Here is a 26,469-nt window from a genome sequence, read left to right as displayed (position 1 = left end):
TCCTGTCTTGTTTTTAAATGACTTTATGATCAGTTAGACTTAAGTAGGATTAATTGGAGCTAAGTATAGAGTATTTGGGTAATTTCCAGTATGATAGTCTTTCGCCTGAGGGTGGGATTTTGCTTACTAGTTTTGATCCTGTAGTAGAGGAGAAGACATTAAGTTTGCTGGCAGTGTCTACAGGCTGGATGTGCGGTTCACCTGGTTTAGTAAAGTTTATATTAATAGGGATCAGTGTAGCAAAGAAAGCGAACGTTAGACTAAAGTTCCTCTACAGACAGGCACGATGTCTACCTACTGAGGCTCGCAGGACTCTTAACTCTTTTGCAGTACCAGATAGATTACTCTTACTCTTCATGATACTCTGCCTAAAAAAAAAAAAAAAGAAAGACTACAAATCACCCAGGATAAAATGGTGAGTTTCATCCTGGACCTGGGTCCGAGAAAGCATGTATCTATTTTAATTCGACTATATAAAAAAAGTGTCAAACCCTGATGGGTCATTCAGCGGCTAGTGGAAGCTTTGTGTATGCGGAGAGAGTGCCAGTGGGAGGTAGTCTGGGTTGACGCTATAAGGCAGTTTCGTCCAAAGTCAGAAAATCAGCTGTAAAGGCTGTACCGTTAGCAAGAGTAGGTTGATTAAAGGCGTCTGAGCGTCGAAATGAATGATCCTATTCTCATAAACGGGACACTCAATTAAAAGGTGATGGACTGTCAGTGATAAACAAGTCTCGGATGGGTGCTAGGTATCTGTACATGAGATATCCATGTGTGAGACCAATACATGGACCTGCCAGAAGAGTCACTCCTTAGTCGATAACAGTGGAGATAAGTCTGCCAAACTCCTGTTTGTTAGGGTAGGTAAGATTCGTCAAGAAACAGAACAAGTGCTTCCTGACGCGGGTCTTAGTCATATGATGACCCACCAATGGAGCTTTTGGTCATGTGACCGAGGCCTTCCGCTAGCTTACCCGTCCACCCCTTTTTCAAATTAAGATTGGTTTGGATAATAGGATTAGGTTAGGTAAAGGTTGTCAGGAAACAGGACAAATGTTTCCTGATGCGGGTCTTCATTATATGATGACCCGCCACTGGAGCTTTTGGTCTTATGACCGAGGCAGTGGCAGACCTACGTTTCTGGGGCCCCTGAAGCTTGAACTGTTATGGGGACCCCTTCTCATACAGTAGACCCCAACAAAATTAATTATGCAATCTGGACTAAAGTGGCTTCTGGGGCCCCTCCTGGATTAGGGGCCCTGAAGCTTAAGCTTCATTAGTTTCATAGTAGATACGCCCCTGGACCGAGACCTTCCTAGTTGTAGTTTTATAAATAACTAACTGGTCCTCCATGTGGATCAGTGACCTTGCTAACGAAGTCGTTTGATTTAAGATACGATGGATAAATAATCGGAAGAGGGGAGGCCAGGTTCATTTCCTTGGATCAAGAGCCCTTCACCGGCATCGATGAACCAACCTTGAGGAGTCAACTCCAGCAGCGCAGTAACCATGTCAGCTCATGTCTTGCGCGGAGTGGATAGCATTCTCGTGTAAGTGAGGTGGATGTAGCCGCTGACTATTAATGTACAGTCTACTCTCCGTGACTTCATACTGTACTCAACACTCGCTCCGACAGAAACCATACAGGAGGAAGAGGAGTCATTGCTAGTGTACCTCTGAGTGTCAAGATGCCATGGCCTTTCTGCAGCCTGTGTGGCCTTCTGAGAGTGTTTGTGGCAGCTGTGATCTTCAGCAGTGTTGAGGGTGAGATGTGCTAGTCCTCTGTGGGCACTTCATTGACACTTCTACATCTCCTCTCTTGTACATCTGCTTCCTATGTACACCTGCTTCTCTTGTATACCTAGCAGTAAATATGTATCTTGGGATTCATTATTATATGTAAAGGTAAGGGCTAAACCCGCAGGGGTCACACAGAGAAACGTGATTTACCCTTGATATTTTACCTGTGACCTGCTTTGAGTTTTCCTACTCTCGCGACCCAACCTGGGGGGTCAACTACACTGTTCCTGTTGGTGGCCAGCTAGCCTACATATCCGTCACAACTTGGTCCATATGGCACATCTTAGACCAGAACTAAGACTGCTTAATGCTAAAAAAAAGGCATATGGCTGTAATAAACACAATGAGCGGAAGTTCAAAGAATAGTTAAGATACAGTTTACAAGGTATCACTAAAATATAATGATTAGATTGGAAAAGGTTGAATAGTACTTTATGAATTTACAATAAAAGATTATTTACAAAATATATAACATTGTAACATTGGATTACACACACATGATGAAATCACCATAATTTTTAAAGGGGTGGACGGGTAAGCCAGCTGAAGGCCTCGATCAGATGACCAAAAGCTTCAGCTATGGGTCATCATATGACTAAGACCCGCGTCAGGAAACACCTGTTCAGTTCCCTAACAAACGTAATACCTACCTCTGGACTACATGTGGTTACCCAAGTGTACCATGGAGTCAACACCCTGGACAAGCTGTTAACAGTGATAACGTCATATCCTCCCCATCGCTAATAAAAAATGTAAGACTAGGCGTGTCCACAGTAAAGTATGTATATGCTTGTGGGTATGTATGTTTGCTTAAGTGGTAGTATGCGTGCATGTGTACGAGTGCATATGCATGAGTATATCGCTGAATATGCATATGTATCCAGCATGAGCATGTGTATGAGCCAGTGTTCCTGAAAGGAACCCAAAGATTACAGAGGGCGTTCTAACTCACGAGAAGCACCAGATCCACTGTCCAGAACAGTGCTTGAACACCACATGCTGCAACACTGCAAAACCGATTCTCCTTCGGGAGCCAGAGACGGGTCATCACAAGATTAAGACCCGTGCCAGGACCCTGGTCCTGGCCAACCATTATACATAAATTGGATTACAGTATTTAGGCACACAGATGTTAGTGAGCCAGTTCTAGGAGTGACTCTTAAACTGAATTTTGCACGCATTTAAAAATAGTTAGATTTTGTCAACATTTCTCTAACGCCTTTATGATCCTTGTCTTCTTCTGGTCAGAATATTTTAATGCCTGTATGTTATCTTTCCTTCGTTGTGACATTCTCCTTTTAAGCAGTTCTGTCACTTTTTCTTCTTTTGTGCATTGTTTCCTGTCAATAGCTGATCTTTCAGGCTTTCTCAGTGGAACATAAAGTATTCATCTTTTCTATTCTCTGGTGTGTTGAGACTGTTCAGGAACGTTTTCCAGGGAATGTCTGATATTTCTTTATCTGGCCCCAATTAATTTTTTGATTTTGAAGTTAAACAAACTAACAGCCCTACATCCAGGCTATTTCCTGGAGTATCTATGATTGTTGCTATGCTTGTCCGTATTTCATTGAGATGGTTTAACCTGCAACATTTGATATTGTTATGTCCCTTATTAGTTCTTCATTGTTCGTGAAGATCAGGTCTAGAATGTTTTTGTTTCTGATGAGTTCTGTTATGGTGGTTTAAAGCAAACTTTCACAGAGCCCCAACAACTCTCGTGTGTGTACTCGCCTATATGTACTCACCTATATGTGGTTGCAGGGGTCGAGTCATAGCTCCTAGCCCCGCCTCTTCACTGGTCCATACTAATTCACTCTCTCCCTGCTCCATGATATTTGTCATACCTCTTCTTAAAGCTATTTATGGAACTTGCTTCCACTACTTCACTCTCCAGATTATTCCAGTTCCTGACAACTCTAAGACTAAAGAAATACTTCCTAACATCCCTATGACTCATCTGGGTTTTCAGTTTCCAATTGTGTCTCCGTGTTTCTGTATCCCATCTCTGAAACATTCGATCCTTGTCCACCTTGTCAATGCCTCTTAGTATTTTATACGTTGTTATGTGTGTGTGTGTGTATGTGTGTGTACTCACCTATTTGTACTCACCTATTTGTGGTTGCAGGGGTCGATTCACAGCCCCTGGCCCCGCCTCTTCGCTGATTGCTACTAGGTCCTCTCTCTCCCTGCCCCATGAGCTCTATCATACCTCACCTTAAAACTATGTATGGTCCCTGCCTCCACCACATCACTTTCTAGGCTATTCCATGGCCTGACTACTCTATGACTGAAGAAATACTTCCTAACATCCCTTTGATTCATCTGAGTCTTCAACTTCCAATTGTAACCTCTTGTGTCTGTGTCCCATCTCTGGAACATCCCGTCTTTGTCCACCTCGTCTATTCCGCGCAGTATTTTATATGTCGTTATCATGTCTCCCCTGACCCTCCTGGCCTCCAGTGTCGTCAGGCCGATTTCCCTCAACCTTTCTTCATAGGACAATCCCCGTAGCTCTGGGACTAGTCTTGTTGCAAACCTTTGCACTTTCTCTAATTTCTTGACGTGCTTGACTAGGTGTGGATTCCAAACTGGTGCTGCATACTCCAGTATGGGCCTGACGTAGATGGTATACAGAGTCTTAAACGAATCCTTACTGAGGTATCGGAACGCTATCCGTAGGTTTGCCAGGCGCCCGTATGCTGCAGCAGTTATGTGATTGATGTGCGCCTCAGGAGATATGCTCGGTGTTATACTCACCCCCAGATCTTTTTCCTTGAGTGAGGTTTGCAGTCTTTGGCCATCTAAACTATATTGTGTCTGAGGTTTTCTTTGCCCTTCCCCAATCTTCATGACTTTGCATTTGGCAGGGTTAAATTCAAGGAGCCAGTTGCTGGACCAGGCTTGTAGCCTGTCCAGGTCTCTTTGTAGTCCTGCCTGATCCTCGTCCGATTTGATTCTTCTCATTAACTTCACATCATCTGCAAACAAGGACACTTCTGAGTCTATCCCTTCCGTTATGTCGTTCACATATACCAAGAACAGCACAGGTCCTAGGACTGACCCCTGTGGAACCCCGCTTGTCACAGGCGCCCACTCTGACACCTCGTCACGTACCATGACTCGTTGTTGCCTCCCTGTCAGATATTCTCTGATCCATTGCAGTGCCTTTCCTGTTATGTGTGCCTGGTCCTCTAGCTTTTGCAGTGTGTGTGTGTGTGTGTGTGTGTGTGTGTGTGTGTGTGTGTGTGTGTGTGTGTGTGTGTGTGTGTGTGTGTGTGTGTGTGTCTGCTGGGGTACTGTGTTTCCATGTATTTTTGATATACTGTTGTTAACAGTTATCTTCCATTGGACATGTGGCAGAGCGAAATCTCCATGCAGGATAATATTTGGTGCAGGGTTTTACAGGGTTTTGAAACAAATTTCTATCTTTTCTGTTTTGTATATAACCGTCAGCCGTTGTTTTGTGTATATACAAAAATAATGACCATATTCCCGTTTTCTACATTAATTTACTTCAATTCTACAGTATCGTTCGATGAATTCAAAAGTTAATAGAGTATTGCATGTTCGGGTCTGTTGTGTGAAAGATTAGTTTGTATTATTCCCATGACATGTTTTCCCTCTTTTTGCCTATCATGCTTCATTTTTTTTTTTTTTTTTTGGTGCATATTTTTGTAGCATCTTGTTTTTCATGTTAGTCTGGGTAAGTCATAGTATTCTCCGTATAGTAATAATGAGGGATTGCACATCTCCGGACTCCCATTAGAAATAAGTCTGACATTTTTTTTGGGGGGTTATCCTTGGTAATTTACACTACGTATGATAATTGTACTGAGAGTCGAAGATCAAAATGAATTTTTTATGAGAGAGCCACAGAATTTGGTTAACACAAGCCTATCTGATGTTATCTTGACGCCAAATGACTTCGAACAGGCGATAAATGACATGCCCATGCACTCTGTCCCAGGGCCAGACTCATGGAACTCCGTGTTCATCAAGAACTGCACGAAGCCCCTATCACGAGCTTTTACCATCCTATGGAGAGGGAGCATGGACACGGGGGTCGTCCCACAGGTACTAAAAACAACAGACATAGCCCCACTCCACAAAGGGGGCAGTAAAGCAATAGCAAAGAACTACAGGCCGATAGCATTAACATCCCATATCATAAAAATCTTTGAAAGGGTCCTAAGAAGCAAGATCACCACCCATCTAGAAACCCATCAGTTACACAACCCAGGGCAACATGGGTTTAGAACAGGTCGCTCCTGTCTGTCTCAACTATTGGATCACTACGACAAGGTCCTAAATGCACTAGAAGACAAAAAGAATGCAGATGTAATATATACAGACTTTGCAAAATCCTTCGACAAGTGTGACCACGGCGCAATAGCGCACAAAATGCGTGCTAAAGGAATAACAGGAAAAGTCGGTCGATGGATCTATAATTTCCTCACTAACAGAACACAGAGAGTAGTAGTCAACAGAGTAAAGTCCGAGGCAGCTACGGTGAAAAGCTCTGTTCCACAAGGCACAGTACTCGCTCCCATCTTGTTCCTCATCCTCATATCTGACATAGACAAGGATGTCAGCCACAGCACCATGTCTTCCTTTGCAGATGTCACCCGCATCTGCATGACAGTGTCTTCCATTGCAGACACTGCAAGACTCCAGGCGGACATCAACCAAATCTTTCAGTGGGCTGCAGAAAACAATATGAAGTTCAACGATGAGAAATTTCAATTACTCAGATATGGTAAACACGAGGAAATTAAATCTTCATCAGAGTACAAAACAAATTCTGGCCACAAAATAGAGCGAAACACCAACGTCAAAGACCTGAGAGTGATCATGTCGGAGGATCTCACCTTCAAGGACCATAACATTGTATCAATCGCATCTGCTAGAAAAATGACAGGATGGATAATGAGAACCTTCAAAACTAGGGATGCCAAGCCCATGATGACACTCTTCAGGTCACTTGTTCTATCTAGGCTGGAATATTGCTGCACACTAACAGCACATTTCAAGGCAGGTGAAATTGCCGACCTAGAAAATGTACAGAGAACCTTCACGGCGCGCATAACGGAGATAAAACACCCAAATTACTGGGAGCGCTTGAGGTTCCTGAACCTGTATTCCCTGGAACGCAGGCGGGAGAGATACATGATTATATACACCTGGAAAATCCTAGAGGGACTAGTACCGAACTTGCACACGAAAATCACTCACTACGAAAGCAAAAGACTTGGCAGACGATGCAACATCCCCCCAATGAAAAGCAGGGGTGTCACTAGCACGTTAAGAGACCATACAATAAGTGTCAGGGGCCCGAGACTGTTCAACTGCCTCCCAGCACACATAAGGGGGATTACCAACAGACCCCTGGCAGTCTTCAAGCTGGCACTGGACAAGCACCTAAAGTCGGTTCCTGACCAGCCGGGCTGTGGCTCGTACGTTGGTTTGCGTGCAGCCAGCAGTAACAGCCTGGTTGATCAGGCTCTGATCCACCAGGAGGCCTGGTCACAGACCGGGCCGCGGGGGCGTTGACCCCCGGAACTCTCTCCAGGTAAACTCCAGGTATGTGAACCTGTACCTATATAAACTCACTTCCGGGTGGAAGTATCTAGAATCCATGTTAAAGCGACAGTTCTTTTTTAGCATGTTGAACATTTTATGGCATATTTACACCTACATACTCTTCCATAATGCACTAATCGCAAACAAGTGATAACAGTTGCAAAACATAAAGTGCCAGGGAAATGAAAGGCGAGGCAATCAATTTTGATTTCAGGACCGGAAGGTAACTCTTAATTCCTTGGATCATGAGCTTAGTCTGTATTTTTTTTACACAGGAAACCTGACGTATCTGAGCTTTCATGACAACGACATCCCCAGTGGTACTACAACCTGGGCACACTGGGGAGAGCTCCACAATGATTCATTCTTGTATACCTTGGCCAACAAAAGAGCAACTCGAGGAAATGCGGGAAACACCACCAAAGTGTCATCACCAACTCTGCCTCTGAAGACGCTGCCAGAATTAACTAGTTTTACCTTATGTTACTTCATCATGTTTACTGGTAACACAACCAACAACATCCCCTTCTGTTACTACCATCCTCAGTATACGGTTTTCACAAGTAAGTTGCAGTTAAACTTGTTTCATTCTTCCCCTATGGTAAAATAAAATATATGATGTAAATGGTTTAGAAAAACCGACGAGCTGAAGAATGAGAAACTTGTGCAACTTTTGGGAATCTTTGTTGAGGAAACGTTTCGCCAGCCAGTGGCTTCCTCAGTCCAATACAGAGAAGATCGGTGGAGTTTGAGGTAATCAGCCTGGAGTCGATGTGAACTGAATATATCGACCCCAGGCTGACGGACTGATTACTTAAAACTCATCTTCCATCGTTCTTCTCTGTATTGGACTGAAGAAATCACTAGCTGGCGAAACATCTCAATAAAAATTCCCAAATGTTGTATAAGTGTCTTTCTCTTCAAAATAGAACCTCTTGTGTTATTAGTAAATAAGTTTGTAATTATCTTTTGTTTATATCATGCAGTTATTTTTATTACAATCGTCTTGAGGGCACAGTATGTAGATTTAACTTAAGGTAACACAATAAAGTCAAGCAATGTGGTATATTTCCATTGGAGTCCCTGACCTACAATAACCTAACAGAGCCAGTATGGTTTATTTCCGTTAAGGCTCTCTCAAGGATACTACTTACAACTGCCTTACTCCTAGGTACCTATATGTTACTAGGTGAACAATAATAATATAGTCAAAGTTTGTGTAATAAATCTGTTACCGTCAAAAAAGTTAAAGAGGGAGTCTTGTGTCAAAGATGGGGCCGTCACCGAGGAGGAAGATAAAGTGAGGGCGTTAGAGCGATGACGACGTCGGTGGTAAATTCTGCGTGCTCGCTAGAGGGTGGAGGAAATTTTCATTGATTTGTTTTAGTGCCCTGTTAACCGTACTACAATTTATATACGTTACAGTATGAGAGACTACTGTGTCCTAAATTTTAAAGTTATAGCATGAGAAACTACCGTGTCATGAAATTCTTTTTGATATAAGAAATTAAATCAGTTAACAAATCTCCAACACTAATAACTTTCCCTGAAAATGTTGTTTTTGTAGTGAAAATGTTCATTTTTGCGCTGAAAATGCTCAGTTTGGTAGCTGAGGAGAGGGAGGGGAAATAAGCCCCCCTCCCCAGACTCCCCCTCTCACCTTCTGCGCCTGTGTTAGTTACATTCAATGGGGTACTTTCCCAGGATATGACTCAGCAGTCAACTAACATCAGTTATATTGGAATGACAGAACTGCTGACAAACTAGGATACTATTGACGGAGTAAACCGTTATTTAAAAACAACGTTTCGCCCACAAGGTTTTAAGAAACAACATCCTCTTACCTGAACTCATTATGTACCTCTGCAATCTTTTGACTACTGCCCACACCGTGGGTATGGGGGGGGGTGCATAATAGGGATATTAACCTTGTCATAACAGTCAGGTGCATATTTATACTACTTAATCGAACACTTTATTTGCTATTATGGACTCATTTGTTACGGGAGTTTCTAAGGCTTAGTAAATCCAGGTTCTGAATAAGGTTTACAATTGTAATACATCATATTGTAAATTGTTTTAAACTGTTTTGTTGTAATACTGTAATTTTTATAACTAATTCAACATTGTAATTATTCTCTACTAGACTTATCAAAGCCATGTAGCATTACCTAATAGAATATTCAAATCTCTCGTACTCACTGTAACTTATCTAATGACCAAATGAACTACTATTGCCTTCCTAAGCTTAAGTTAATTTTTAAGTTTGCCCGAAATGCTCTGCATACAAAGTGGCTTTTGGCATGTACACCCAACTATTATATTCCTCTGTACAATCATGTATAATGTCAAAATAAACTTATTCTTATGGGTTCCTCCTCGCCTTCTCACTGAGCTGCCTTCTGACGCTCTTCCCAGTTCACTCTTACGTGATGGTTAAATACGGAATGAAGTGTCGTCTTACATTTCTTCTTCAAATTGTGGATTAGATATGAAACGGTAAGTGCCATTTTGGATATCTATCATAAAGAGGCAGCAAAATATATAAGGACATCATGTTACAGTACAGGAGTCTTGCTTATACGGCAAGTTAGGCTGCTGTGAAGTGAAACAGCCTTTTCTTCACTTCCAAATGCATATAAAAGCCTGATAACAAGTTTATACAATCGTATGTTAAGTGAGTAATAGAGCTAGGTCTAAAATAATGCATATATGGTACACATGTTACTTAAAATCATACACATATACAACAAATTTCTAAGAAAATTTCCAAGACTGTAGGCATACTATCGAAGATACGGTACTATGCTCCACAGTCAGCCCTCCTGGCCCTTTATCACTCTCTTATTTACCCCTATCTCACCTATGGAATTTGTGCATGGGGCTCAACAACAATTAACCATCTCAGACCACTAATTACCCAACAAAAGGCTGCAGTTAGAATGATAACAAATTCTCACTACAGGCAGCACACTCCACCAATATTCAAAACACTCAACCTACTCACCATACAAAACATCCATACTTATTATTGCACCTATTACATACATAGAACACTTAACTCTGATATTAACCCTCCCCTCAAACATCTCCTTGCCAACCTCAACATATTCGTCTCTCGACCTGCGGGGAGAGAGGACGCTTCTACTGGTTCTCTTGCACGCCACCTGGTGAGGAAAACATAGTATTAGCACCAAGATGGCGGACCGACTGTACCGGCGCATAAATACTGTCTGCATTCAGCTGGTTAGAGGATCTTTAAGCAACGACACGATGAACGTTCTCCTGCCAAGCATTATCAGGGACTGTTATGGCATCCCCAATGAAGAGCTGTATGGTGTGGCATTGAATGGAATGTCAAGGGTCTTCGTGAAGTTCATGAGGGCTGACTTCTACTCTACCATCGTAGATGAATTTCAAGAACGACGGATGAGTATCAATTCGGCAGTGGAAGTATGCTTGCATGATGTGTCTAAGTATTTTACTTGGGTGAAGGTAAGGAATGTACCTTTTGAGGCAACAGCATACAGCCTACAAGATGTGTTCAGTGGTTATGGAACTGTACACTCGACGAGCATGGGAATGTGGAGGGACGGCCCTTATGAGGGGATGCCGGAAGGATCCTTCACACTGAAAATGACCCTGAGGAGACCGATACCATCATATGTTACATTGCATAACCATAGAACACAGGTTTTTGTACACTATGCGGGGCAGAGGAAGACGTGCCGTTTATGTGACTCTTATGAGCACATGGTGGCACAATGCCCCAGGAGACAGGGGCCTAGGCGTCAGGAGACTGCTTCTGTGGATACGCCATTAGAAGCCACGGATGTTATGACGGGTGAAGTGGAAAGCCGGGGTACAGGCCTATGGAGTGAGGAGGTCGACAGGGCAGAGGTGGTTTTGGAGACGTGTGTTACACTACCAGTGGAAACGGGGGGGGAGGGAATATCGCCGTCAGACAGGCCGTTAGATAATGCAGAGTCAGCTCAGGACGGGATTTTGGAGGCTGTGCTGAAGGATTTTTTGGAAGAGTCGGAGCATGGTGTGGAAAGTGATGTGAGGTCAGGTGATGACAAGGTGATGGATGAACAGAAGCAGGGTAAGGAAGACTTGAGCGAGGTTCGCAAGGAGAGCAATGTGGTGGTGGAGGTCCATCAAGAAGATGTGGTAGCAGAAGAAATGTATGTAGAGGGTAGCTCCCGCAAGAGATCAGCGGGGGCATCAGACATGGACGAGGTCCTCACACCAGCGCAGAGGCCTGGGAAGAAGATGTGGGCAGCTGTGGTTGCAAAGGCAAGTCAGGGAGGAGGGGGGGCAATGGGAAGCTAGGTGGGAAGGGACAGGGAGGGGTTGGAGGGCAGGAACGAGGGATTGATAGAGAAGAACCGAGACCTATGAAAGGAGGACCAAGTAAGCCTCAGCGGCACAGGGGTAAGCCGCCATTCTTGTAAAATTCAGGTGTGTAACTTTCAATGTAAACGGTCTTAAAAACGAGGTCAAGAGGGTATGGTTAGAGTGGGTTTTGAGGAGATTTAGTATTGATGTCTGTTTTTTGCAGGAACATAACCATAGGTTAGGATGTGAGTTGTTGTTGAAAGGTTATAGGTTGTTTACATGTGATGCTTTGAGGTTGAAAGGAGGTGTGGCTGTGGCGGTAAAGGAGACCAGTCCTTTGCGTATCCTGGGTTGGGAGGAGGGGGGGGGTGGGAGGGTTGTCAGGGTGGATGGGTTTTGGGGGGCCAGGAGGGTTAGTTTTGTAGGTGTGTACATGCCAGCAACTAGTAACACTAGAGTGAAGGTGGATTTTGTACGCGAGGTTCTGGTATATCACTTGAGAGGTTTACCTGCTTTTACGGTGATTGGTGGGGATTGGAATTGTGTCATTAGGAAGGGTGATGTGGTTCCGAGGGGGGCGGGTTGTGTTTTGGGGGTTCTGCGGGATGTTTTGCGAGATGTTGGAGCGGTAGATGTGGTGGGAAGTAGGGGATGTGGAGTGGAGCACACTTTTATTCGTAGGGGATATGAGGCACGGTTAGATAGGATTTATGTTAGGCAGGGCATAGGTGTGGAGAGGGTGAGGACTATCGATGTGGGTTTTTCTGATCATCGTGCTGTTATAGCAGATTTGAGGGTAGATGGCATAGTGAGGGTTTATGCAGGATATTGGAAATTAAATGTGAGGCTACTTAGGGAAGAGGGTGACCCTACGGGGTTTGAAGATTGGTGGAAATCCTTTTGGGAGACTAGGAATATGGAAATGGATTTGCTGGATTGGTGGGAAATGAGGGCTAAAGTTGAAATTGGGAAATTTTTTAAAGTACGGGGTAAGGAGATGGCTAGGTGGAGCTATGGCCTACAAAATTATCTTGAGGGACAGTTAAATGACTGTTATGCAGAGGAACGTGTGGGGCGGAGTGAGGACATGGAACGTTTGCGAAATAGGTTGGCGGAAATTCACAATGAAAAATTTGAGGCAATTCGAGTTAGGGCAGGGTTGGAGGATGTCTTAAGGGGAGATAGGCCATCGGGTTTTGTATTAAGGAGGTTTAAGGAACGGCAGGCGAAGACCACCTTGGCGTATATTGAGGCAGGTACAGGGGGGGGTGGCTTTGAGGAGGGTCAAGGCCTATCCACCACGGAAAATATTAGTTTGTATGCAGATTTTTGGTTTAGGGAGAAGTGGAGGAGGGTTGGCAGGGGAGTGGGTGAGGGACGGTTTGGGGATGAATGGTTTAATAGAGTATTAAGTGAGCAGGACAGTGACAGAATCGAGGGTAGTATTAATGTAGAGGAGTAGAGGAGGTGGAGGAGGCAGTTTTTGGGATGTGCCAGGGTAAAACCCCAGGCATAGACGGAATACCAAACGATTTTTATAGGTATCATTGGGGGAGTGTACGGCATTGTCTGGTGGGGGTTTTGAATTGTATGTTAAGTAGTGGGAGGATGGGGAAATCACAAAGAACGGGTGTCACGGTTTTAGTGCCCAAAAAGAAGGAATGCCGAGTTTTGAATGATTACCGTGCGATTACGTTAATGTGCTCGGATTACAAGATTTTTGCTAAGGTTTTGGGCAACAGAATGAGGAAAGTGTTGGGTTTAGTGTTACATAGGGGACAGTTGGGAATTCCGGGAAGAAGGATGAGGGATGGACATGGTTTAATTAGGGATTTTCTAGAGAGATGTACGGGAGGGGGAATACTAGGTTTAGATTGGGTGAATGCTTATGATTGCGTGGACAGAGATTTCTTAGGGGTTTGCTTAGAGAGGTTGGGGTTTCGGGAGGGGGTAGTGAGGTGGGTGAACACCCTGTATGATGGGGCAGAGGTGAGGGTACAGGTCAATGGGAGGTTGGGTGAAAGTGTACCAATGGAGAGAGGTTTGAGACAGGGCTGTCCGATGTCACAGCTGCTCTTTGCGTGTGTGCAGAATCCTTTTTATGAGTCTGTTGAGAGGGTAATGAACAGTCAGGAGATGGAAGGGGGGTGCAAAGGGGGCATCGTTGGGTATGTGGATGATACTACTGTTTTGCTAAGGGGTAAGGAGGAGTTAAGGAGGGTGGGTAGAGTGATTCAGATGTTTGGTATGAATACCGGAATGAGAGTTAATACGGTGAAATCAAGGTTACTAGAGGTCGGTAATTGGATAGGGGGGGGCTTGGGGATAGGGTTAGGATGGACAGTGGTTGACAGAATCAAGGTATGTGGGATATGGTATTTGGCGGAAGTGCAGGCATGCAGAAGGGTAAATTCGGAGTCTGTCACGGGTAAGGTTTTAAGTAGACTAGGAGGTTTAAGTGCGAGGGACTTAGCTTTACATCAGAGGGTAGTGGTGGTAAATTCACTTGTCTATAGCAAGGTATGGGGGGTGGCAGAGGTTTTTCCCTTAGAGGTACGAGATATTGTGGAAATGCAGAGGAGGGTGCTGAAGTTTGTGTGGGGATTTGGGAGGGCATGGTTAAGTAAGGAGGTAGTTATGACGGATGTTCGGAGAGGGGGTTTAGGTTTGTTGCCGTTAGGACTGAGAGTAATGGCTGTATATATCAAGTGGAGGTATATGAGGGAAGGGGGTGTGAGGGGCGCTAAAGTAGGAAGAGTTATGGAGGAGGCACGTAAATGGTGGAGCGGGAAGGAATTGAGGGTTTGTGAAGATATGTTGAGATTTTTATTGACAGTGCAACAGGTGGATAAAATCAAAGTGAAACGGTTGGTGAGGGTAGTGAAAGGTCAAGGAATTATGCAAGGGGTAGCCGTGTATCCAACGTATGATTGGGGGGTTATTTGGAAAGATTTTAGTAAGCTTCGGATACCGGCTAGAGTAAGAGAATTAGTATATAGGTTTATCATGGGGATTCTGGCTTCCAAGGAGGTGTTACGTAGTATGGGGTTTGTGGAAGAGGCTTTTTGTCAGTTTTGTGGTGATGTTGAAACGGCGTTTCATGTGGTCTTTTTTTGTACCTCCTTGGAGGGGGTGAGATCATGGATGGGTGGGGTTATCAGACTGTTGGGGGGGGGTCGTTTGCCGCTTTTAAGGGCTTTACTACTGGATGTAAGGGGAGTTCCTAGGGATGTTGGAAGGGCTATAATGTATATCATAGTGGATTATCTGGACATTTCATGGGGAATGAGGGGATTACGGGGTGATATGAGGATAAAAGCGTTGGCGGCCAGATTCTATAGGACGAAGTGTAGGAATAAGTTGGTTTATGGGGCGTCTTGGGAAAAAAGTTTCCCGGAAGGTTATAGGAATCTCACTGTGGGTTCCCTTAGGCGGGGTCCCTGAGGATGGACAAAGGAGTGGTCTCCTTATGGGGGGATGTAAAGGGGGGGGGTGGTTTTTGGTTTATCTGGAACTGATGTAGTGTGTAAGAGGAAGGTAGTGAGAATTAGGTATGGATGGTAAGCTATGTTTCACGAGAATGTTTGTCATAGTGAGATATAAGTGTGGTTTCCAGGGTTACATTTCTAAGCCTGATGGTTATGTTCACTGGGTTTAAAATTTCCTTGAAAGCCAGGATACCGAGCCCTTAGGATCTCGTTTTTAAGTAATTAGATTGGCACGTTGGTATCAACACAAAATTTTTCTGAGATACGTGTCAGTTCTTTTGGGACTGGCACATTACAGCAGCCTTATTCTTATAACTACTCTAGTTTTATTTTAGTCTCGGGTTCTTTAAATAATTTACATAGCCTAGTATTGTACCGCTAATGTGGCAAGTGGTGTATTTTCTTGCATTTTGAGTGTGAACTTCACTATATGCAAGGTTTTGAATGTTTGTAATTCATGGTTAACATTAATATTTGATATCATATTGGTGGTGTATATTCTTCTACTTATTACAGTGTAGGTGTATATGAATGTAATGTTTCATATCTGTTTGAGTCTGTAAATTTTGTGTTTTTGTCTTGTTCATGCACTACCAACTTTTAGGTTTTGATGAGGTCAGGGTATGACCTTTCATTAGGATAATTCAATGTATGTTATTTAGAACGGGGACTGTACATACTGGGAGGGGGGGGGTAGAAGTGTCAGCTGTGTCTGCACTGGCAATAATGATTATTATAAAAGGAGGGTTTATAGGTTATGTATATGGTTGTGGGGTTATGTATATGGTTGTAATATGGCTTTGATCTATGGTGTTCTTAAAATGTACCGGGATTGTGTACTAGAGGTTTTGTAATATCTAGTATGGTTTTTAATTTTATACTATAATCATTATTGTATTTGCTCTGTTTATAAAATTCTGTATTGTAAGGATGTGGAAGGTTGGGTTTTCAATATTGTGGTGTATGTGTTAGGTATGGTGCTCCTGTTTAGCCAAGTACTTGTGACATGGAAGTAAACTATATGTATTTTTTCTGTATACCGATCTGAGTTGTATATTAATTTATTTTATATATATGTATGTGTGTGTGTGTATATGTGTATATATATGTATGTGTATATGTATGTATATATATATATATATATATATATATGTATATATATATATATATATATATATATATATATATATATATATATGTATATGTGTATATATATATATATGTATGTGTATGTATGTATTGTCATCAATACTAAGTACTTCTATAAAGTTACAGTGGATGTGGTTGGTTTTATTGACTAGTTGGTAATGTTGGTGTTTAATTTCATGTTCGGAGAGGTATGAAGTTCACTGTATGTACCATTTATTTTATTTTTCACCGTGGTTTGTTTTGTAAGTAATACAATGTATTATGTATATGCAGTTTTTTAAATAAAATATAAAAAAAAAATTACCCAACAAAAGGCTGCAGTTAGAATGATAACAAATTCTCACTACAGGCAGCACACTCCACCAATATTCAAAACACTCAACCTACTCACCATACAAAACATCCATACTTATTATTGCACCTATTACATACATAGAACACTTAACTCTGATATTAACCCTCCCCTCAAACATCTCCTTGCCAACCTCAACAGAACACATGACCATAACACAAGGCACAGATCACTCTTTGATGTTCCTCGTGTCCATCTCACACTATGCAAAAACTCAATGCACATAAAAGGCCCTAAAATCTGGAACTCATTACCTGTAAATATAAAAGAAACACTACCTGTTTATAAATTCAAGTCTCTTCTCAAAGATCACTTACTCACTCAAAACCAAATAAATACTGAATAACTGAACCTTATAAATTGTATATCCTATATGTTACTCACAATTATATCACACAAATGTTAAACCTAGGACCCTATCTAACTTTGTTATTTTTTAAATACACTACCTAACAGGATACTCCATTCTACTGAATGTACAACAATGCATGCAACCATATGACCTGTCTTTGTAATACTCATTTGTGCTTTATAGTTATCTGTTTACAATAATGTTTTATCACTGATTTCATCATTGCTTAGTTAATCTTAAGTTAATTTTAAGCCAGCCCGTAATGCTATGCATATAAGTGGCTTTGGCATGCTGCTCTTACCTGTATTTTTTTGTACCTCTGTATGTATGCTAAAATTACTAAATAAATAAATAAATAAATAAATAAATAAAATCTCACAAGAAGCAGCAAAAAAAAAAATATTTTCTTCCTTAGCTTTAGTGTGTTGTGAATATAGTTACTGTACGAAGTCTGAATAACTGAAGAATGGGTATAACTGAAAACCTTTGCATTAGCCAAACGCTGTAAAGCGGGGCCTGTCTGTAATGGTTTAGAGTTAGGGGGAATTAATTTGAAAAGACTTGAGGGTACGTATAGTATATATAGCCGTCATAAATAACTAGGATATATTTGAATAAATGACAAGACGAAAATGGGAGAGACATTTCGTCAAAACAGAAGGGCAGAACTCTCGGGTATATCATTCGCTGCCTGACAACGGTCGAGTGAGGTTGTGCGCTGCACCCCTCTGCTGTTCAGGCGAGCTACCTCAGTTCGTCACAACCATTGAGAAGTGAGGACGTGCGCTGCTCATTTACCAACATGGCGCTGCAGAGCTACAGACGCATCAACACTGTTTGCGTTGAGTTGACCCGTGGGGCTGTCACTGGAGCCACGATGGACTTGTTACTAACGGCGATTATCCGTGATACCTACGGTATCGCAAATGAAGAGATATGTGGTGTAGCACTTAATGGGACGACACGGATCTTCGTTAAAATGACGTCAGCAAATGTTTATGAAGCGGTGGTGGATAAGTATCAAGAGACCATTATAGCCGTCAATTCAGCTGTATCAGTACGTCTACATGATGTATCACGACACTACACATGGGTTAAAATAAGGAATGTGCCTTTTGAGGCGAATGAATTTGTTATAAAAGATGAACTACGTAATTATGGTACGGTTCATATGGCCTCTGCAGGTCGGTGGGCCGCTGGACCTTATGCTGGAAGTTTGGAGGGAACATATTCAGTCAAAATGACCTTACGCCATCCCATACCGTCCTATATTATGTTGCAAGCATTTCGAACTCAAGTATATGTAACATATGCGGGGCAACGTCGTACGTGTCGGCTGTGTGGATCGTATGACCACATAGCGGCACAGTGTGATAAGCGTCGTAGGAATCTCCAAATATCGCAACAGCAACAACCGGAAGAAGTCGAGGAAGTGGAGGGACGAGAACAGTCTTATGCTCACCCGTCTCGACAACGGACATCTTGGAGTGAAGAGGTAGAAAAAGCGCAGGAGAAGGCTTTGGAGGATGCAAAACAGCGAGAAGAATCACCATCACTGGATATAAATAAAGTATTTGAAGAGACTCTGCCCACTATGGGGGACGAGGATGTAGCGGCGTCTTTAGTGAAGGCACTGGATGTATTGTTAGACGAGTCGATCGTCAACCGTGTGGAGGAACCAGGTGCAAATTTGGGATCGGTTGAGCATCATGGTGAGGCGACGGATGAAAGCATTGAGTCTGGGGTGTCGCATGGCATGATGGTAAATATAGCAGAAGTGGAGGTGCATCATGATAGTACTAAAGAAATCCCAATGCAGGTGGAGGGTAGGACGCGAAAGCGAACTGCGACCCCACCAGACTCAGACGACGTGCTTACTCCTGCCCAAAGGCCAGGGAAAAAGTCTTGGGCGGATGTACAGAGGAAAGGGAACAGTGAATCCACGAAACAAGAGTTTATCAAGGTGATTCCCAAAAAAGGGGAGAGGGATAGAGGTGTAAAATGTATAAGTGAAAAGTCTATACCTAGAACCAAAGGAAAATCCCATTAATTGACTTTAAGGTTTTGACAATAAATATTAACGGTTTGAGATCTGAGCGGAAGCGAAAGTGGTTTAATGAATTTTTGGTGCGTCTAGATGTGGATGTGGTATTTATCCAAGAACACAATTACAGAATTGGATATGAGTTGGAATTAGATGGTTACGATGTGTATATGGAATATGCGACGAGGTTAAAAGGAGGCGTCGCCATTCTGGTAAAGGAAAATAGCCCGTTTGTAGTACGCCATAGTGAAAGGGGGGAGGGGAGAGTGATTAGGGTGGATGGTTTATGGGGTAGAGTACATATAAGTTTTGTAGGTGTATATGGGCCGGCCGAGGGAGATGCACGACTTAAAACTCATTTTGTACAAGATGTATTAGTATATCATCTACGTAGTTTACCAAATGTAGCGATAATAGGGGGAGACTGGAATTGTGTAATACGACGAAAAGATGTGGAGCCTCGAGGAGCGGGTTGTTGCTTGGGGTTCCTGGGAGATTTATTGACGAGTGTGGGTTTAATGGATGTGTGTGGGGGGGGTGGCAATGTGGAGCATACTTTCATTAGAAGAGATTATGCGGCGAGATTAGATAGAATGTACGTGTCTAGTGCGGTTACAGTGCGGAGAGTGAGTGTGATAAATGTGGTTTTTTCGGATCATAGAGGAGTTGTAATGGATGTAGATATTGAGGGTGTGCCTAGAAGGGGTCCGTCATTTTGGAAATTAAATGTAAAGTTATTGAAGAGAGAGGAAAGTCGTTTGTCTTTTGGGCATATGTGGGAACGCCTTGTGGTTGAAGCACCTGGAGATGTGGCTTTGGTTAATTGGTGGGAAATGATAGCCAAAAAGCGAATTAAGGAATTTTATATTAGTCAGGGAGTGAGATATAATCAGTTACAGTATGGTTTCCAACGATATTTAGAGGGGCAGTTGCGCGACTGCTATGTACAAGCGAATGCTAATTATCCTGTTACAGAAATTGAACGAATTAAGGAGCAATTACGTAATTTACAAAACGAAAGGTTTGATGGGGAAAGGCTTAAGGGTGGAATCGAAGAGGTTTTGTGGGGAGATCGGCCGTCGGCGTGTGTGTTGAGGAATCAACACAGACGTCGCAAAGCAATGGAGTTAATGGGGTTGAATGTCCAGGTAGGTATGCAGGGGTATAGAGTGAATCAGGTGTTGACGACGACGGAGGGTATGAGTGGGTATATTGATGCTTGGGTTAAATTGAAAACGCAAAGTGTTGGAATAAGTGAAATTGCATTGCAGTCAATCGGTAGGTTTGTGCGTTGTGAGCTGGAGGAGCATGATCGTTTGATGTTGGGAGGGCCGATAACGGAGTGTGAGACTTGGGAGGCTTTATCTGGGGCGCAATTGGGTAAGGCGCCAGGAATAGATGGGTTGCCCAGCGACTTTTATATTCAAAATTGGAACGTTTTAAAGGGGTTTTTGGTACGTTTATTCAATATCATGAAGCGGGATGGGGTTTTAGGGGAACAACAAAGGTTGGCTGTGGTCGTCCTAGTTCCTAAAGGCGAGCCATTAACGGTTAAAGATTATCGTGCAATCTCGTTATTATGTGGGGACTATAAAATTTTTGGAAGGATCTTGGCCAACAGAATAAAAAAAGTCCTGGGCAAAGTGATTGACAAGGGACAATATGGGGTGCCGGGCAGGTCTATGTATGAAGGTCACGGTATGATTAGAAGTTTTATTGAAGAAAGAGTAAGATTGGGAGATGGGGGGGTATTGGCTATAGATTGGGAGGCGGCATATGATAGTGTGGAACGGGAGACGTTATGGAAGATAATGAGATGGCAGGGGTTTGGGGCGGAAATTATATCATGGGCCAAATTAATGTATCAAGAGGCATCTTTGCGTGTGCAGGTGAATGGGAGGTTGGGAGATCGGATTCAGATGGGAAGGGGTTTGCGTCAAGGTTGTCCCCTTTCACAAATTTTTTTTGCTTGTTTTCAAGATCCCTTTTATAGAGGGATAAGGGTTTTATTGGAAGCAAATGGGATGAGTAATGTAAGGGGTGGGGGAGCGGGCATTGTTGGATATGTCGACGACACGACGATTTTGGTGAGAGAAAACATGGATTTGATTCGGGTAGAAAAGTTAGTGAAAGTTTTTGAAAAGGCTACTGGCATGACGATCAACATGAGGAAAACAAAGTATATGAATCTTGGAAAAGGGTCGCGTGAGGAAGGAATGGTAGCTGAAAGGTGGGAAAGGGTGGACCAAATAAAGATATGTGGGATCGTTTATGTAAAGGATATCAAGTCAGCACAACAAATAAATTCCGTGCGTATCGTTGATAGTGTTCTGAAGCGTCTTAGTGGGTTGAGAGCTGCTAATTTAAGTTTGCAACAAAGGGTGATAACAACGAATGTGCTATTATATAGTAAACTATGGCATGTTACGGTAATATTTCCGATACTTCGTTGTGAATTAAAAAGGTTACAAAAAAGTGTTTTTAGATTCATTTGGGGAACAGGGAGCGAATGGTTAAGTAGAGCGGTCGTCACACTCCCGGTTGGCCGTGGAGGGCTGGGTCTTATAGATGTCGAAAAGAGGATAATAAGTATGTATTTAAAACATAGTTATAAGCGGGAGGGAGGGGCGAAAGAAGACGGTCTTCATAGGATACATCAGGATATGCGACGGTGGTGGGGGGGTCGGGAGTTCATGATAGGTGAGGCAATGTTACGGGTCTTCATAAACGTGAGGGATCACTCACAAATTAAATTGAGAAATCTTGATAGGGCAGATGGTAAGGCTCTGGTAGCGGCGGTAGAAGGAGTTTATCCGATGTATGATTGGCATAATATTTGGGGGCGTTTAAATAAATTGCGTTTAAAACCTAAAGTCAGAGAAGTTATGTATAGATTTTTACATGGAATCTTGCCGTCAGGAATGGTTTTATTCTATAAGAGAATACGAGAGGATGGGGAATGCAGGGATTGTGGAGGATTGGCGACTATTTATCATACGGTGTATTTTTGCGATTGTATTGAACTTATAAGGGTTTGGATGGGTAAGGTTTTAAGGTTAGTGGGGGGAGGGGGTTTGCAGGTTTTGAGGGTTTTAAGTTTAGATATAACTGGGGTGAATAAAAGGGTTGAGAATGCGATTGGGTATATGATTACGGATTATATATACATGATGTGGGCTATGAGGGAGGCGGACGTGCGTGCAAGAATTAATGCATTGGCAGCAACTTTTTATAGGACACAGTGTAGAAATAAAGGGGTGTATGGAGGGAGATGGGAGAGAGATTTTAGTGAGGGTTATCGAAATTTCACATTAAGGGATTTATGGGATTTGCAAAATGGGTAGAGGGATACGATGGGCTATTTTCCTAGACTTGGGTGTGAGCATGGAGAGCTGTTTATATGGATGTATAAATGAGTTTTGATATCTAGAGGCAGTAGGGTTATTACCCCGAGGTTTTCAAGAACTACACAATTATCATTGAGGAAGGTGTAGCACTACGATTGCATATTTTTATCATGTATAAATCATTTCAAGGACTTTATGATGAAAATTTTCTATGAGACTCAAATATGTGCATAGGAGTCTTTACTGTTTTTGATTCAATTGTAAGTGGTAAAAAGTGTTTCCTAGCGTATAGCAATTGGTTTTTATTTTGTTATATTTTATGCTGTGTTACAGTGTGCTTTTCAGTAATATTATATTACATGTAACTAGTTTGCATTATTTTTCTTTGTTTTGCTGAGATGTAAAATATCATATCGTAGTTTTGTTTTGTTATATTGGATGTTTTTATTGTGACTTTTAGTATTATCCCGTTTCCTTCTTTGAATAGTAAATACCTATGTATGTTAAGATCTCGTGATAATCGCCAATATTAATGTTTTGAGTATCGTGGTGCTCTGTTAAGCACCTAAGATCTTAGAATTAGTCTTGCATACGTGTGTTGACAGGCAGAAACCTCACCTAGTATGTGCCTGATGTAGTCTCATGTAGTGTAATGTGTGTGCTTGTGTGTGTCATTGTGCGTGTTTGTTTGTTTTTATCTCTGTTTTATTGTACAATCTTCATAATTTCCAGTGTTTGATGTTTGGTAATATGTAACCTTGTTAGAGATGTTCTTTAACAAATAAAGCAATACCACTGTAATGTATAGTGTTGTGTGAGTGTATTATCACTGTAATATACGGTGTGTTGTGTGTGAGTGTAATAATACCAATGTAACATAACAGTGTGGTGTGTGTGAGTGTGTATTACCACTGTACTGTATGGTGTCGTTATTAGGTCTCGGGTTAAGTGCGATTCTAGTGCAGTAATCTTTTGTCGTGTATCTTTTTAATATATTTCTGTCATTTGTATCGCACTGTTTTAAATAAAATATAAAAAAAAAAAAAACTCTCGGGTATAAACAACATAATCAATAAATAACTGTTAACATGTCAACAGACAATATATCATATTAGCGACGATATACTAGTGTAATATATCAAACAGGCACTCGGCACAAATTCGCGTGTTAAAATTAAAATATCTTTCAAAACATTTGTGAGAAATGGAGTTTGAACAGTTTGTGGCGAGTGTATCATTATAGTTGATGAAAAGTGTGGTCGTGGGAATGTGAAGAGTTTGTATTAATGTATTATTTTCATGGGGAAAGTGTAAAGCCCGTAGGGGGTCATGCACTTTCTAGGGAATGGAATACAGTGAGGTTTATCCAAGATTGGCTCTAATTCCAAGGCATCAAGGCTGTACACAAATAACCCGCACATAGGAGAGAGGAGGTTTTGACGACGTTTCGGTCCGACTTTGATCATTTACGAAGTCACACTGTTAGTGTGACTTCGTAAATGGTTCAAGTCGGACCGAAACGTCGTCATAAGCTCCTCTCTCCTATGTGCGGGTTATTTGTGTATTGTTCCAGTCACGGTATTGTGTCTTCTTGTTATTCAAGGCTCTATTTATGGAGCACGATACACGCCTAGCACAATGGTTATTGCTGGTTCCCTACCCAGATATTGATCCTTAATTGTTCTCTATTTCTAAAGAAGAGTAATGGACTAAAGTGGTGCTTATTGTCCAAAGTTATTACATAGTATTGGTGGCTGCTTTGTGTACGGCTGCCACAGTCGTATCTTACGTTGATGTTGGCCTTTCACATTCTGGTGAACGAAGGTGGGGGTAGTTTGAAAATTGAAAGAGCACTTTGATCGTTTAGATCACTCTAACACTCTTTATAATAACACACACACACCAACCCCCCCCCACACACACCAACCCCCCCCCACACACACACACAACCACACACACCAACCCCCCTACACACACCAACCCCCTACACACACACACACCAACCCCCCCCACACACACACCAATCCCGCACACACACACACCAACCCCCGCACACACACACACACCAACCCCCCCCACACACACACCAACCCCCCCCCACACACACACCAACCCCCCACACACAACAACCCCCACACACACACACACCAACCCCCCCCACCCACACACCAATCCCCCCCCACACACACCAACCCCCCCCACACACACACACCAACCCCCACACACACACCAACCCCCCCCACACACACACACACAACCAACCCCCCCCACACACACACAACCCCCCCCCCACACACACCAACCCCCCCACACACACACCAACCCCCCCACACACAGCCACAATAGGTTAGTAATCACACACACTACGCACACACGACCCCTGCACCCACAATTAGGTGAGTACACACACACACACACACAGATGAGGATCGGGTAGGACTTCAAAGAGACCTGGACAGGCTGGACACCTGGTCCAGCAACTGGCTTCTCGAATTTAAACAGGCCAAATGCAAAGTCATGAAGATCGGGGAAGGGTAAAGAAAACCTCAGACGGAGTATAGGCTAGGTGGCCAAAGACTGCAAACCTCGCTCAGGGAGAAAGATCTTGGGGTGAGTATAACACCAAGCACGTCTCCGGAAGCACACATCAATCAGGTAACTGCTGCAGCATATGGGCGCCTGGCAAACCTGAGAATAACGTTGCGATACCTGTTTCAAACCCACACTTGATCAAGCACGTCAAGAAATTAGAGAAAGTGCAAAGGTTTGCGACAAGGTTAGTTCCAGAGCTAAGGCAAATGTCCGACGAAGAAAGGTTTAGGGAAATCGGCCTGACGACACTGGATGACAGGAGGGTTAGGGGAGCCATGATAACAACATACAAAATACTGCGTGGAATAGGCAAGGTGGACAGAGACAGGATGTTCCAGAGAGGGGACAGAAACAAGGGGTCACAATTTGAAGTTGAAGACGCAGATGAGTCAAAGGGATGTTAGGAAGTATTTCTTCAGTCATAGAGTAGTCAGGAAGTGGAATAGCCTAGCAAGTGAGGTAGTGGAGGCAGGAACCATACATAGCTTTAAGATGAGGTATGATAAAGCTCATGGAGCAGGGAGAGAGAGGACTTAGTAGCACACACACACACACACACACACACACACACACACACACACACACACACACACACACACACACACACACACACACACACACGAAACAGGCCAGGTGGTTGTCGACAAATGCCTTTAACAACCAGTAACTACTACACAGGAGCTTCAACTCGACCACTGCAAGCACAAATAGGTGAGTACACAGACGTACACACACGGTCAGTTTCCAGACAGGTTAATATGCCAGGCTGTGAAGGAGTCTCCACCCTGAAACTCTTCTTCAGTGTTGAACCACTCCGCCTGAAATCAGGAATAAGCTTCATTAAAAGAATTAAGTGTCGCTTAGTTATGATTATAATAATAATAGTGTAAAACAGTGTGCGTGTGTTCATGAATCAATTATAAGGAAATTCATGTTCATTTTTGTACGTACGGCATCAGAAAAACCATGGAGAAAATGTCAGGCATTTTGTAAGTTTATTTAGGTACACATACACAAATACAATTACACAAATTGTAATACATAAGGAACATGTGTGTAAATTACCTAGGATAACCCCCCAAAAAAGTCGAAGTTATTTTTTCCACGGGGGTCCATTTTGAAAATCGTCTAAGACAACTGCATCCTCACTTGACTATATCTGGAACAATATATCAGCTGTCCAGGCGGGGATTATCACAGACAATACTATTAATTACTACCCCACCGTCCTCGTAACCAACATATGTAAATTACTACTCCAGATTTGAAAGATCTCATTCCGAGTCCATTCCTGACTCGGGTCTTAGTCATATGATGACCCGCAGGTGGAGCTTTAGGTTATCTGACCGAGGCCTTCCACTGGCTTACCCCTCCACCACTTTAAAAATTATGATTATGATTATAATCAGTTACCAACTTCTCTGAAT

At 42.7% G+C, this 26,469-nt stretch overlaps 1 protein-coding gene across 2 annotated transcripts in view; it reads left to right on the top strand.

Annotated features, from left to right (window-relative positions):
* The window catches only part of LOC128684693 (uncharacterized), an 83,696-nt gene that overhangs the window by 37,079 nt on the left and 20,148 nt on the right, over nt 1-26,469 (top strand). The window contains exons 1-2 of one of the 2 annotated variants that reach the window (XM_070100215.1): nt 1,593-1,761; nt 7,653-7,940. In XM_070100215.1, the coding sequence (XP_069956316.1) occupies nt 1,686-1,761; nt 7,653-7,940 (364 nt within the window). In that variant the 5' untranslated portion in view covers nt 1,593-1,685. Of the gene's footprint in view, nt 1-1,592; nt 1,762-7,652; nt 7,941-26,469 lie in introns of those variants that run through there. The other variant, XM_070100220.1, reaches the window with a different exon arrangement.

Source organism: Cherax quadricarinatus, chromosome 5, assembly GCF_038502225.1.
Source record: "Cherax quadricarinatus isolate ZL_2023a chromosome 5, ASM3850222v1, whole genome shotgun sequence".
Classification (NCBI taxonomy): Eukaryota; Metazoa; Arthropoda; class Malacostraca; order Decapoda; family Parastacidae; genus Cherax; species Cherax quadricarinatus.
This window is presented reverse-complemented; position numbering and strand designations above follow the sequence as displayed.